Source organism: Enoplosus armatus, chromosome 15 (assembly GCF_043641665.1).
Source record: "Enoplosus armatus isolate fEnoArm2 chromosome 15, fEnoArm2.hap1, whole genome shotgun sequence".
Classification (NCBI taxonomy): Eukaryota; Metazoa; Chordata; class Actinopteri; order Centrarchiformes; family Enoplosidae; genus Enoplosus; species Enoplosus armatus.
The window spans coordinates 23,146,138-23,161,428 of NC_092194.1; the positions used below are offsets into that span (position 1 = coordinate 23,146,138).

At 42.2% G+C, this 15,291-nt stretch overlaps 1 protein-coding gene across 1 annotated transcript; it reads left to right on the top strand.

Moving 5' to 3' along the window:
• The first annotated feature begins 657 nt into the window (after window positions 1-657).
• LOC139297568 (REST corepressor 1-like) lies at window positions 658-13,013 on the top strand. The gene is made up of 13 exons (XM_070920293.1): window positions 658-1,266; window positions 1,361-1,420; window positions 5,565-5,645; window positions 5,754-5,806; window positions 5,890-6,051; window positions 7,372-7,490; window positions 8,602-8,683; window positions 9,418-9,468; window positions 9,673-9,819; window positions 10,170-10,247; window positions 10,351-10,408; window positions 10,542-10,795; window positions 12,521-13,013. The coding sequence occupies exons 1-13, from the start codon at window positions 1,089-1,091 to the stop codon at window positions 12,563-12,565; spliced, it is 1,368 nt and encodes a 455-aa protein (XP_070776394.1). The 5' UTR covers window positions 658-1,088; the 3' UTR covers window positions 12,566-13,013.
• The last annotated feature ends 2,278 nt before the right edge of the window (window positions 13,014-15,291 follow it).

Below are 15,291 nucleotides of genomic sequence, written 5' to 3' on the forward strand. Positions count from 1 at the left end.
AGGTTATAAACATCACCATGTAATGTAAACAGCTGTCAATCATCTGAATATCAACTGATGTACACTTAGATCTTCTCACAGACTGATCCTGGATCAGACACACAATAATACTAACAGACTATAAAGTAGCTGTAATCAGATATAAAGTTTACGTTTACAGGTTTATTAATGTTCAGTATTTGTTATAACTACGAAGACATGCAAGTTTTATTATTACAGCTGTTTAATATATTATTAATATATTATTAAACAGCAGCATCTACTTATTATAGTTGTTACCAAATTCATTAATAAACACTTACAGCTACATTATATCTTAATCAATTATTGAAATACTTGATCGACTAATTGATAAATTGTTTTAAGGTGCGTTAATCCAATGATGAGAGATTTCAAACAAATTATTTTTAATATTCGTGTGGAGACTGACAGAGCTGATCAGAGCCAATAATCAATATTAAAAACTGCTTTATATAAACTGCCATTAATGTGAATATGTACAAATTCAATCTGAATTATTAATAACAGTTTAACTGTTTAGTATTTGATGAAGATTTTATTATTTGATGTTTTAATGTGTGACATATGATGGCAGCAGAGATCACACACACTCACACACACACACACACTCCTCCTCCTCCTCCTCCTCCTCTGTGATCGATCAGCTTCAGTGTGTCTGATCTCTGATCAGCTTTACTTCAGTTTTTATCGATACTCTAGGTTGTGTTCATGTGTGTAAGTCCGTCTGTCGGTGTCCGTCTGGTTTTATCTGCTTTCTTCTGGTTCCGGCTGCTTGTTCCGTAACTTTTCGGACTCAGTGTAACGTTTAAGCTTCAGTCTCGGTTTAACTGTTAGCATCTTTCAGCTGGAGCTCATTTATCTCCTGTTAGCTTCGTTACACTGACCATTTCCGCCTCAGAGTTTCTATTTCACATCGAAACCTCACACTGCTCTCCGGACCAAACAGTTAGCTTAGCTCCGAGGCTAGTTAGCCGGTTCGGTTCTGTTAGCAGTGCAGCTACGCTTACTAGCTAACTATTAGCCCGAGTTAGCAGCTAACAGGTAGCCTGAGCTGCCTCGACCTGGTCATGCCGGCAATGCTGGAGAGAAACCCGGAGGCTCCGGGGAAGCGGAGAGGTAGAGCCCCGGCGGGCAGCGGCAGCAGCGGCCCCGCAGCAGCGAACCCCGGCGGGAAGAGCCTGTCCGGTAATGGAACCAGCTGCTGGGAAGAAGGAAGTTCAGGCTCCAGCAGCGAGGAGGAGCATGGTGGGTAGCCTCGGTCACTGTAGTACAGCTGTGTACTGTGTGTATTCTAGAATACTGTTACTAAGTACTGCTGCACGCGCGTGTGTGTCTGCAGGTGGAGGAGGGATGCGGGTCGGACCGCAGTACCAGGCCGTGGTTCCGGACTTTGACTCGGGTAAGAATCGAAACACTGCTCGGTCGTCTGGAGGCGGTGTGGTAGCCTCGAACAGCACGAACACTAAAGTACATAATACTGGTTAGCAGACCTCTCTAACTGGTTCCAGTTCTATAGCACACGTCATACTGGTTCTGAAAGCCCAGTCCTGTTCTCGATATATGTAATAGTTAGTAGTTGTATACTGAGCATCTTCTACAGCTTGTAGCTCTACAACTGATCACTTCTACTGCTTGTTTTTCTATAGTGACCAGCTTTCCCTGCTGCTGATCCTGGTTCTGATACACAGTCTGGTTCAGACTGGTTTTATGAGTTTTAGTTTCATACTGGATGTGTTGTACTTATTCTCTAATGCTGTGCACTTTAATGGTTGGATGTTTTTTTTTCTTTACACACATAATAAAACACAAGCAGTAAAAAGGATTGTTCTTATAAAGACGTCTCTCCAAAAGAAAAAAACATATAAAATCAAAATGTCAGTGAAGAAAAAAAAAACATCAGCACAACATACTGAAGGAAATACAAAAAAAATAGAGTAACTAATAATTATATGTGCAAACAATATAATGAACATGATACAAACGTAGCATTGTTAATAGCAAGTATGCTAAATGGACTTATAGCGCTTTACAGATTGGCCTCATTCACACATTCACATACACCGGGTATTGGTGAGAGAGTTAGTTAGATAGTTAACTAGTGAGGTGGGTAGTTAATTAGTTAGTTGAGAGAGTTATTTAGCTAGTGAGGAAGTTAGTCAATTAATGAGAGAGTTATTGTTTGAGGAGGATTGTGTTGTAATATGATGGTTTTTATTCCACTGTTCTAAAGATTTAAAGATTTAAATGACTGAATTTGTCTGAATAAATCTATTAAATGATAAAATGATGCAGTAACCAGATCAGGCCGATCTACACGTACAGAGAAAATGTGTCCCCATAAATAGTTCAATGGGGTTGAGGTCAGGTGACTGTGGAGGAAAGTCCATGACAGTCAGGATTCGTTAGTAAATGATAAATGATCTCACTTTTCAACCTTCACGGTTCCCAAAGCGCGGAACACCAATGGCGACTGAGCTGCCATGCAAGGTTCCGGCCTCCATCAGAAGCAACTTAGGGTTCAGTGTCTTGCTCAAGGACACTTCAACATGACGGGGAAACAGTGTTCGAACCCCTCTACCCCCCGTGCGACAGTGCTAACCACTGCACCACAATGCAAGAACCACTTGTAGTTCTTGCAAAGCTTTGAGGTGTGTTTGGGGTCCTTATCCTGCTGCAGTATGAATCCCTCTCCACAAAGGTGCAAACCAGAGGGTACAGCATGTCTCTGAAGAATGGAGTGGTGCTTCTCCTTGGTCAGGGTGTAGTCGATTAACTGCAGGGGTCCAGCTCCAGAGTAGGCAAACCCCCCCAGACTTGAATATTCCCACCACCATGTTTCCCTGTTGGTTTGATCCACTGCGGTATCATTCTCTCTCCTGCTCGTCTCCTTACATACACCCTTCTATTATTGCCAGAAATCTCTAACTAGGATTCACCAGTAAATAGGACTTTTCTTCATCCACAGTAAAATGCTGCTATTTCTTAGCCCACCCCAAGAGTTTGGCCTTGTTTCCCCTTCTGAGAAGTGGTTTAGAAACTGTTACTGGTCCTCTGAGACCACTACAAGGCAGCCTTCTTTTGAAAGGACTTTTGCTGATTGGAGCTGGCAACAGGGAAGAGATGAGAATGATCCAGGGGGAACTGAAGGTGAAGATCAGGGAGGCTAAGGAGAAGTACAGGAGGAAGCTGGAGTGGAAACTCCAGCAGAACAACATCAGAGAGGTCTGGAGTGGAATGGTTTCAGGCCAACCAACAACAGAGGAGTTGAAGGCAGTGTGGACCGGGCCAACAAACTGAATCTGTTTTTCAACAGATTTGATACTGTGGGCCCTGCTCACCCCCCACTCTCCCTCCCCGACTCTTCTGCTGTCTGCCTCCAGCCTTCACCTATTCCACTTCCCCCTCCTGCTCCTCACAGCCCCCCACCCCCCTGTGGGAGCTCTCCTCACACCTCGTTCCCAAGTCCCCTGGCTGACGGCACTCTCCAACCTGTTGACTCCACCCCTCCCCCACCTGTCAGCTCTACAGTGTGCTTCACTACTGACCATGTTAGGAGACAGCTGATGAGACTCCACTCAAGCAAGGCTGCAGGCCCTGATGGTGTCAGCCCCAGGGTGCTTAAAGCCTGTGCCCCCCAGCAATGTGGAGTACTTCACCATGTCTTCAACATGAGCCTGAGTCTTCAGAGGGTCCCCGTGCTGTGGAAGACGTCCTGCCTCGTTCCTGTACCGAAGACGTCGCGTCCCAGTGGCTCCAAGACTACAGACCTGTGGCACTGACCTCCCACATCATGAAGACCCTGCAGAGACTCGTCCTGGAGCAGCTCTTCAGAAGGTTTCTGATGACTCAGCAATAGTTGGATGTATTAGTAAGGGTGATGAGGATGAGTACAGGGCTGCTGTGGACAACTTTGTCACATGGTGCGAGCAGAACCATCTACAGCTCAACGTGACTAAGACAAAGGAGCTGACTGTGGATCTGAGGAGGACCAAGGTGCAGATTACCCCTGTTTCCATCCAGGGGGTCAGTGTGGACATTGTAGAGGATTACCAAGTACCTGGGAGTTCACATTGACAATAAGCTGGACTGGGCGAAGAACAGTAATGCCCTCTACAGGAAGGGCCAGAGCCGTCTCTATTTTCTGAGGCGGCTGACGTCGTTCAACATCTGCCGGACTAAACTGATCCGCAAGGCCAGTGACGTTATGGGGGGGGGGCTGGACTCTCTGACGGTGGTGGCAGAGAGGAGGATGCTGTCCAAGCTGCGGGTCATCTTGGACAATGTCTCACATCATCTCCATGATGTACTGGTCAGGCACAAGAGCACCTTCAGTCGGAGACTCATTTATTTTTTATATCTTATTTTTGTACATAGTCTTATTTCTAAATTTATGCTACTTTCTACTCTTGAATGGGAGCACCGGTAATGTATAATTTCCCCCCGGGGATCAATAAAGTATTTCTGATTCTGATTCTGAAGTTGGTCAATGGTACAAATTTGCTTAAATTTGATTGCTGACCTAAAAATAGTGCAGAATCAAAATATTTCTTTCTAATATTTCTGTCATAACTTCTTGTGTTTTTAAATGTTTGTGAATCCTCAAACTTTGTAATTATTTCCAGGTTTATGTGAAAATAAAATAAAACTTTTGGACCCTACTGTGTGGGGGTGGGGTGTGTGTGTCAGTGCAAGACTTTGGCCGTGTTCGTCAGGTTGACTGCAGAGGGGAAGAAACGTTTTTTGTGGTGGGAGGTTTTGGTCCTGATGGACCGGGTTAACAGATAGTGTCCAGGGTGGGAGGGGTCGGCAGCGATCTTCCCTGCTCTCCTCATGGTCCTGGAGGACTACAGGCCCTGAAGAGATGGGAGGTTGCGGCCAATCACTCTCTCTGCCGAGCGGATGATACACTGCAGTCTGCACCTGTCCTTGGTGGAGGCAGCAGCATACCAGACAGTGATGGAGGAGGTGAGGATGGACTCAATGATGGCAGTGTAGAAGTGAACCAGCATTGTTTGTGGGAGGTTAAACTTCCTCAGCTGCCTCAGGAAGTACATCCTCTGTTGTGCTTTCTTGATGAGGGAGCTGATGTTCAGCTCCCATCGGAGGTCCTGGCTGATAATGGAGCCCAGGAAACGGAAGGACTCCACAGTGTCCACTGGAGAGTCACACAGGGTGATGGGGGCGGGTGGGGCTGCGCTCTTCCTAAAGTCTACAACCATCTCCACTGTCTTTGAAGCATTAAGCTCCAGGTTGTTGCTGTTGCACCAGATATATATATATATACACACACACACACACACGACTCAGGATAAGAGCTCAAGAGAAGCCATGTCAAGAGAAATGGGGAAAATGGACATTGACTACATGTCGACAACAAGATAGGACAATGAACTACTGAATATGCCAGGAATAGACAGGTTTTGAAGTGTGAGATTGTGCAATCCAGATCTTTTCATGTTTATATATATATATATATATATATGTGTGTGTGTGTGTGTGTGTGTGTAAATGATTATAAAACAGTGTGTGGTGTGTGTTATCAGAAGTGGCCCAGGCAGCCCAGCTCAGAGAAAACCTCGGCATGCTGGTTTGGATCCCCAGTAGCTGTCTGAACCAGACTCAGTGTAGGAAACAACTCCGAATTACTCTCCCAAATTAATTCATAAAATATATTCTGTCAGTGAACATGAGGTTGGATATTTTAGATGTTAACAGTGTATTTTCTGTTCCAGTGGATGAGTACATCGCCATCGCCAAAGAGAAACATGGCTACAACATGGAGCAGGTAAACATTTAGACTGCAGTTAGAGTTAATATGTACTAACTCATAGACTTCCTCAGTCTCTCTGACAGTATCTCTGTCTTCAGGCTCTGGGTATGCTCTTCTGGCACAAACACAACATTGAGAAATCTCTGGCCGACCTGCCAAACTTCACTCCATTTCCTGATGAGTGGACAGTGGAGGACAGAGTCCTGTTCGAACAGGCCTTCAGCTTCCATGGGAAGAGCTTCCACCGCATCCAGCAGATGGTACGTAACCACTAAAACCAGTTAATTCATATAGCAATATGACCAGAGCAGACTCTTTGACCAATACAGATACTCTGACAAGTACTATGACCAGGGGCCAGTCGCATAAACTTTGTTTAAAGCTAGTTTTGGCCTTAGACTGGTCTTAAACTGTCAGGTTAGACTAGTCTAATTAAGCCTGTCTGTTGCATAAATATTAAGACTGACTAAATTTGAGGTAGACTGACCGTCATTAGGTGGTGTGTTATTGGTGTGAATGTTGAAAGCATTCACAACATATGTTCTTCTTATTATTATTATTATTCCACTGCGTTTTTTGGCCCACTTCTCCCTCCGCATTTGTCAACGTAGAAACTTAATTCAAACGTCAAAATATTCAGCTCAATTAGGACACTCCAGCTATTACTTTTCTCATTCATAACTTTCAAGACATACAAGTCTTAACTCTTTATTCATATTTTCAGCTAGAAACTCCATTCAAACCTTAAAATGTTCCTTTTTTAACTTTTAAATCCTATTCATTGTATTTAGACCATTTTCCACTTTTCCAACTCTTCATACTATTCAACTCTATTAGCCAGCAGTTCAGTGTCAGACTTTCAACATTCAGCATTCACACCGCAATTTCTACAGAAATTGCATTTTCTAGTTTTATGTGGTATTTCATTAACTGACACTCTGAGGTTATTAATGATGTTACCTCTGGCTCTGCTGTCTATGACTGACAGCAGAGATGCGATCGCTGGGGAAAGCTCCTTGTGTGGGGACTGTACACCCTTAACTCCGCTCTCTTGCCATAAATGTGGCTGACTCGTTCCTATAAATATCAATGCTCAGTTGTTTTTTTCAGCTTTCAGCTTTTGTTTCTAGATTTCCTTTTTGGATTGTTGTACCATATTCTGAAAACGTTTCTCAGCGTTTCTAACGACTGACGGATTTATGCTGTTTACCCTTTTCAGTTATTTCTTCCCATACTTGGTTTCGCTTCAGATTTCCATTAAGTTGAATAAAACTACTAAATAACACACTTTTTTCAGCATTGTGTTCCTCCAGCAAACATAGGTTTTCAGCAGGTTTAAAATGTGTTGCTGTTGCATCCACCATTTTTCTCTTCTGTGAAGTGTCTTATTTCACCTATAATGCATTGCATGACTGGCAATCTAAGTCAGTCTTACATTAGTCACTCATAGGGAAGCTTTATGCAACAGGTACATTTGAGTGTCTATAGCAAGTCTGACATAAAGTTATATTTAAGTCAAAGACTAGTGTGTATACTGTCCTTTAAAGATTGTCTCTCTCTCTCTCTCTCTCTCTCTGTAGTTACCTGATAAATCGATGGCCAGTCTGGTTCGGTTTTATTACTCCTGGAAGAAAAGTCGCAGTAAAACGAGTCTGATGGACCGACAGACACGAAAACACAAGAGAGAGAGAGGTGACAGGTGAGCTGCAACCTGCGCAGTTTGAAACACTGCAAGTAACACGACATGTAACAAGAAACTAGGGCTGCCCCGTAAAACTGATGATTGATGTTGATTAGTCGCAGTTCGTGTCGTTTGTCCCTCTTCTGTTCCCTTACATACCAAATGCTAATAACATGAACAGGCAGGGCTGTATGACTTAAGACTCAATGGCTGCGTTCCCATGGAAACGCAGTCTTGTGAAACATGACAGCTACACTAGCTTGGAAAATAGAACTGCTGCTCCGTTAGCTAGTTAGCTCAGTTTGCTGTACAGCTAGCGGTTCTAGTAGCTGACTCTGCCTGGGCTAGCACTGAGCTAACTTAGCTACACTGCATGGATCTGGCGGTGGTTGCTTCATGTCATTAACTGATAAAGTAATTTGCAAATGGCAAGCTAGCTAATTTACCAGCCAGATCAGCACCGGGAGTCTGGATGAATTAGCTGATGTTATCCTCTCAAGACAGTATTTTGCTACGTTAGCTAGCTAGCAATTTGTCCACGTTAGCAAGCAAGCTATGTGGAGTTTGTGCTGGACTATTTTGGTGGGTACCAGTTTGTTGACGTTAGCGGACTCCATTTCTAAGCTAATGTTAGCTAGCGTTGCACACTATTTGCGCTGCAGGGGAACTGAGCATGGAGCTCAAGAGAGGCTCAGGAAAATCCGTCCCAAGTCCTTCATGTAGAAATCAGTCCACAGGCTGTTATAGGCAACCGAGGAAGTTGGGGAAGGTCAAATTTTTTAAAATGACGTTACAATCTGTTCACACATTGGAAGTAAAAATTAATTAATATGTGTTCATTGTTACATATAGTGCTTGCAATCACTGCTACTATCACTTATGTTGTCTGCCTCCTATATATAAAGTGTCCTTGGGTCCCCTGAAAGGCGCTATAAAAATGCAAGTTGTTGTTATTACCTTTTAAATTAATATAAACGTCTGACTACTAGCCTACACGAAACAGCAGGTAACACTACAGGTCAAACGACAAGCGTAAACCCTCAAAGGTGAATTGTTTGTGTAAATCATTATGAGTCCTGTGATGTTATTGGTGGATTCTGATATAAATAATTCATTTAAACTGTTACAGTGACGATGAAGTTGAGGATGGAAACATAAATAATCCTCCCAGTGACTCAGAGTTCGACCCAAATAAAGACGACAAGAAGGAGGTAAAGTACTGTTAACTGACTGTTTATGACTGTTGACTGGCTGTTTACTGACTATTGACAGTTTATAACTGTTTACCGACTATTGACTGTTTATGACTTTTTATTGTTTGTGACTGTTGGCTGTTTACTGGCTGTTTATTGTTTATGACTGTTTACTGTTGACTGTTTATGGACTATTGACTATTTACTAGTTGTTGTCTGTTTGTGACATTTTACTGTTTGGCTGTTTACTGACTGTTTATTATTTATTGACTTTTTGTTGACTGTTAACTGACTTTTTTACTGACTGGTTGTGACTTTTTACTGAAGGTTGACTGTTTACTGGCTGTTGTTTATGATTGTTTACTGACTGATCATGACTGTTGACTTACTGCTTATGACTGTTTACTGACTGTTTGTGACTGTTGACTGTTCATGATTGTTTTCTGACTGTTTATGACTGTTGACTGTATGATTGTTTACTGACTGTTGACTGACTGTTTACTGACTGTTTACTGACTGTTTATTGTTGACTGACTGTTTATTGTTGACTGACTGTTGACTTTTTACTGACTGTTGACTGTTTACTGACTGTTGACTGACTGGTTATGACTTTTTACTGAAGGTTGACTGTTTACTGACTGTTGACAGACTTTTTCTGACTGTTTATGACTGTTCATGATTGTTTACTGACTGTTTATGACTGTTGACTGTATGATTGTTTACTGACTGTTTACTGACTGGTCTTGTTTCAGGTGAGTTCTGGATCAGAGAGGTCTGAGGTCAAACCAGCTGCTGGACTGAAGGTAACAACACCTGATCATCTGGACCTGTATCAATTATAACACCTTTCCTGTCTGTAGCTGACCTGTCTCCCTGTCTGTGTACCTGTCTCTCTGATTAAACCTGTCTCTCTCTGTGTACCTGTCCTCTGATTAAACCTGTCTCTCTCTGTGTACCTGTGTGTAGCTGACCTGTCTCTCTCTCTCTCTCTCTCTCTGTACTTGTAGACAGGCAGTAAGGCGTCTCAGCGGTTGAAGAAACGTCCTCCCAGAGGAATGTTTTTGAATCAGCAGGACGTCGTTTCGCTCTCGTCTTCGTCTCCTCAGGGATTCATCAGACAACTGGACTGTCAGCTGGTCTCCATCAAGAGACAGGTCTGTCTGATCACCTGTCTCACTGATCACCTGTCTGTCTGTCAACTGGTCTCCATCAAGAGATAGGTCTGTCTGTCTGAACACCTGTCAGCTGGTCTCCATCAAGAGACAGGTCTGTCTGTCTGATCACCCGTCTGTCTGTCTGATCACCTGTCTGTCTGTCAGCTGGTCTCCATCAAGAGACAGGTCTGTCTGATCACCTGTCTGTCTGATCACCTGTCTGTCTGTCTGATCACCTGTCTGTCTGTCTTGTTCACCTGTCTGTCTGTCAATTGGTCTCCATCAAGTGACAGCTGACTTTCTCCTCGCCCGTCTCTCTCTCCTTCCCTGTCTCTCTCTTTGTGTTTCAGATTCAGACCATCAAGCAGTCAAACAGCTGTCTGAAGGAGAAAATCAGTTCAGGAGTTGACGAGTTCAGACAACCTGAGGTAACCACAGCAACCCAGCAATACAGAGCAACCCTCTATATGAATACTTTGCTGTCTGTAGGTGCTGATCTTTGTTTCTTCATGTTGCTGTTTTTTGTTTCAGGTGAATCAGAAGTTTAACACTCGTTGGACCACGGAGGAGCAGCTGCTTGCTGTACAAGGTAACACTTGAACTACCTGTAACCAGGCGAAGTGACGCACATCTGGATTAATTAAACATTACTTACAAACCCTAACTATACCTATCAGTCAGTGATTGGTCAGTGGTTCTTCCTCTTGTCCAATTATACACAGCCATCAGGAAGTATGGGCGGGACTTCCAGGCGATCTCAGATGTGATTGGTAACAAGTCGGTGGTTCAGGTGAAGAACTTCCTGGTGAACTACAGACGGAGGTTTAACCTGGACGAGGTTCTTCAGGAGTGGGAGGCCGAACATGGGATGGAGGGGGGACACGGGGGAGGAGGAGGAGAGGAGGACAAGATGGAGGACAAGATGGAGGTGTGTCCTGCTGAGGAGGAGGAGGTCCCTGCCAAGGAGACAAAGGAGGTGAGGAGAAGTTTTCATGTTTACTACAAATCCCAGAATCCTCTCTGTGTTTAGGTTGATCACTTCACTAGTCATCAGGTACTTTTATTGTTCTGATGCAGTGAAATCCACCTGTGCTTTCTACTCCATAGTAACACTCAAACAAATGCACTTCCTTAAGGAAAGGCAGTGTGTTTGCTAATGATAACAATAATATTAATAATGATTATCATAACTATGGAGCAGTGGCAGACTGCCCTAGAACAGATTCATAGCTCAGTGTGTGCAAAACATTTAAGACAATACCTCGTTTACGTTGGACTTAAAAAAAAGCTCCAGAAATAGATCCTTTATGTTAATACTGGGAGTTTGCGTCGGCATCATTGGTTCGTATGTTCTGGAGTTGCCCGAGGATATCAAATTATTAGAGCAATATTTTTCAGACGAAAAATGTCCCATAGATCTATTGACTTAGATCCCTTGATGGCAGTTCTATGAATTATAGATTCTTACATAGTAAAAAATATATGGTATGTAATATGGTATCATTTGTCAGTCTACTGGCACAAAGACTGATCTGAAACAAAGAGCTGCATATATCTATACATATATAGATACACATATACATGAGGTTGGGTTAGGGTTGAGTGGAAAGGTGAAAAGTTGAGTCTTTAAAAGATGTTCAGGGATTTCAGAGAGTCTTTGGTATGTCCCCCTTTTGCTTTAATGACAGCATGCACTCCAGCTGGCATGGACTCCACAGGTTTGTGCCAAACCTGATGACCCATGTTATCCCAGCATGATTTGACAATGTTCCAAAGGGCTTCTTGTGATGTCAGAAGAAGGCATACAACTGGTCCCGTTTCTGCAAAGCGTTTTAGAGTTCCATGGACTGCCCCCTTAGAAACCTTTAGCCTGGCCATGATTTGAGAAAGCCCCTCTTTGCTCAGAATAACAGTTTGACTTCTGACACTTTCATTTAGTTCAGATGCCATGTTTCCCACTATCACAATGCTGCTTAGTGAGCAATGACCTGCTGGAAACTTGAGGCACAGCCATATTTAGAACAGGTGAACACTAGCTGCAAGTTCATTGAACGAGCCTCCGATGAGGAGATCAGATCCACCTGAGTGTCATCTGAACGCATGCTTCGATGGAAGGACTCAACTCAAAGACATCTGACCTTTTGGACGAAGGAGTTCAGTTGGTCAATGCCACAAATGTGCTTAAATTTTATTTCCAACCTAAAAATAGTGCAGAATCAAAATATTTCTTCTTCATTTTACCTGTCATAACTAATAATCCTCAAACTTTGTGATTATTTCCAGGTTTACGGGACAATATTTGAGATTTTAATTTAGTTTAGTACTTTAACTGTTGTGCCACCTACAGGTGAAATGCGTCTCAGGGCTCATTATTATCATTTTATTTATAAAAAAATAACACCGATTTATACTTCATTACCAGTCACATTAAAATTTTGAAAATAACAAATTAACAACAATAATAGTTTTTTGTTGTTTACCAAGTTTGGTGAATATCAGATGAAATCACTAGTCAACAGTGTCTGTATCTCCCAAGTTCCCTGAATGCAGCACAGGATGAAACGTTTCAGACTAGTTTCAGTACAGACGCTTCAACTCAACTCAGTTTCAACTACTTACGATGCAGTTTTAACTGGATACAACTAAGACTAATGATCACTCATCAACTGTGACTTCACTGTATATCTGCTCTCTGCTACAGGACTCGTCCTCTCCGGTGGACTCCCAGAAGCCTCAGGCCTCCTGAGACCCTTTGACCTCTAGCCCTGCCCCTCTGGTTTTATGAAATCATCATGTATTTTATTTTATGTTATTTTATTTTGTCAATTTATCAGTTAGTGTGTTGGACTTTGGATCAGGTATGAGGTTTGAGTCTTGTCTGTCATTACTGCTCTCTCTGGACCAATCAGAAATCAGACCTGACCTGTCAATCAAACTGGGCCGGACCTGTTCTTTTTCCTTTTTTCTAATTTCTATATCTAACAATGTTTTATGTTTTTAATCTGTTTCTTTGTTCTTTCTGTCTGTGTGTGTGGAGATGGTTGTTGGGGAGGGGGGGGGGGCAGCCATGTTGTCACTCAGGAGTTAGGAGGTGTGTCCTGTCCTGATGATGTCATCCTGTTTGTGGGATTTTAGGACTTGGGGAGTGACAATAAAACCAAAGTTCATCAATAAATGAATTTGTTTCTTTTTCAGTTTCTCTTTTTTGAAATATCTGTTTGTTGGTTTTTTAACTTGAAATATATAATATAATCAATATAAAGACTTCATATGACGTGTTTACAGATAAATGATCACTTTGAACTTTCTTTTTACAGCAGCTACAAAGTATGTCAGGTGAAAAACAAGGAATAAAAGAATAGAAATAAAATAACAAAATAAGATAAGAGAGGCACATAAACCAATAGAATAATTATTAAAATCAAATTTTGGGCTGATGTTAAATCAAACATGTTTCTGATTCTGTAATTTACGTAACATTTTCAGCTAAACCCCAAACCACAGTTTCTCTGACTGAAGCTGCTTTTATAAAACACAGTTTAATATAATTAATTTGCCTGCTGGTCAAAGATTGTTATATTAGATTTGATATGGGTTTATTCTCAAATATTACAATCAGAAAACCTTTTCAGGTTCTGAACTCCTATTTTTACCTTTTACACTTTAAAGCTGGAGCACAGAACTTCAGTCTCCCTCTTCTAGCTCATATGCCCACAGGTTTTTCCATAGCCCAGAGCCATGTAGAGAGAGAGTTGCGTCAACTCTGTTGTCTAACTAATTACCATAAATCACAGTTCTGTCTCTCTGTATTTATCTTGGATGTATTATATTTACATTCTAATTGCCTGACCAGAACTTCTTGGAATTATCTGAAGTCTATGTGAATCACGTGATGATCAAGCATGTTGAACTTCCTTGATGCAAGTCTGTCTCTACATGGTTCTGCTGTAGCCATAGCGACATCCCACTCCGTCACTACGGTTGCTCCCTCAGTCAGCTCTGGCAAACGAATCATTGCTGGTTGCTGTGAACTGCATCACTACAGGAATGTCGCCACAGACACCAGATTTAAAAACTCAGATATTTACCTGGCTGTGAGAGGGTTAGTCAGCATCATGTGAACGGACGTTCATTTATATGTAAAAGTTCTGCAGTCCAGCTTTAATACACACAAAACTAAACATCACTCTGATTTCAATAATTCATATTGAAGTTTAATGGCAGTAGGCATTCTGTTGCTCGCACTCTGTAGGCGGCTGGTGACTCCAAAAACTGGGGTGTGGCAAACTGGTGGTAAAGTGATAAATATATGTAATATAATTTCACACAGCAGCATATTAGAAAAGAAATTATAATGTGCAAATTGCGATCTACTTTTAAACCCATCAGTAAAAAAGTTTGAAAACACTTAAAAACAGTGTGTCGTTTACCTTTATCTAATCCTTAAAATAATTTAAAAATCACAATAAATAGAACTAGAAAATAATATTTCATGCTGTATACCCTTGTCCAATAACAGATTAGAATGAAACCAGAGTCAGCGCCCTACGGTTATTCCCCCTCCAACCAGTCAGGTTGCAGTTTCCATCCACTTCCGTCCAGACTCAAGGAACTGAATAAAAGGTATAAAGTGTATTTTTTATTGTATTGTGTATTGTTATCACCGTATTGATGATACCTACATTTGACTCCAGTGAATATACATAGTTGAAGTGATCAATGAAGGATTATCATAGATGTATGAACAGGAACACTTGTACTTGATTACTGTGTAAAGATGGATTCTTCCAGAGTCCTTGATTTACAGTCATATTTAGAATAACATTATTTTCTGTAATGTTCCTATATTTTATTTGGACTAGTTTGCCATTAGATCTTAACATTCAGAGCACCTGTTAACATGTTAACATCAGTGTGTAGTGCCATTTTCATGTTACTGTAGATTTACAGGTGAGTTTCGTATAGGCTAAATGTGAAACAAATCAGTAAACTGAGATAGAGACAACAGGATATTTTTGTTTATTTTATTATTTATGAGACATATCAGCAGACAGACAGCTGGTGAATGAGGCGTTTCATTTCTAAACGGCTCATTTATTCTTACTGTACTTTCATTTATTCATATAAATATATATTTTGTGTTTTTCATTATTGTCACATCTAAGAAAGAAGATTGTGGATTGTGTCACTGTGGATAGAGAACACACAGGGCCCCCGATGGCCGGCTCTCCCTCCGGACAGTCCCCTGTAAACAGCGCCCCCGGTGGCCGGCTCTCCCTCCGGACAGTCTCCTGTAAACAGCGCCCCCCGGTGGCCGGCTCTCCCTCCGGACAGTCCCCTGTAAACAGCGCCCCCCGGTGGCCGGTTCTCCCTCCGGACAGTCTCCTGTAAACAGCGCCCCCCGGTGGCCGGCTCTCTCTCCGGGCAGCTGGGGGATTTCCTGGGCGGAAGCAGTGGAGGGGGTTTCCAGTG

Bases quoted from the DNA above. Each gene is read 5' to 3' on its own strand.
- LOC139297568 (XM_070920293.1), top strand. From the start codon at position 1,089: ATGCCGGCAATGCTGGAGAGAAACCCGGAGGCTCCGGGGAAGCGGAGA. The intron at 6,052-7,371 runs GTACGTAACCAC...CTCTCTCTGTAG, and splicing joins TCCACCGCATCCAGCAGATG to TTACCTGATAAATCGATGGC. The intron at 7,491-8,601 runs GTGAGCTGCAAC...AAACTGTTACAG, and splicing joins AAGAGAGAGAGAGGTGACAG to TGACGATGAAGTTGAGGATG.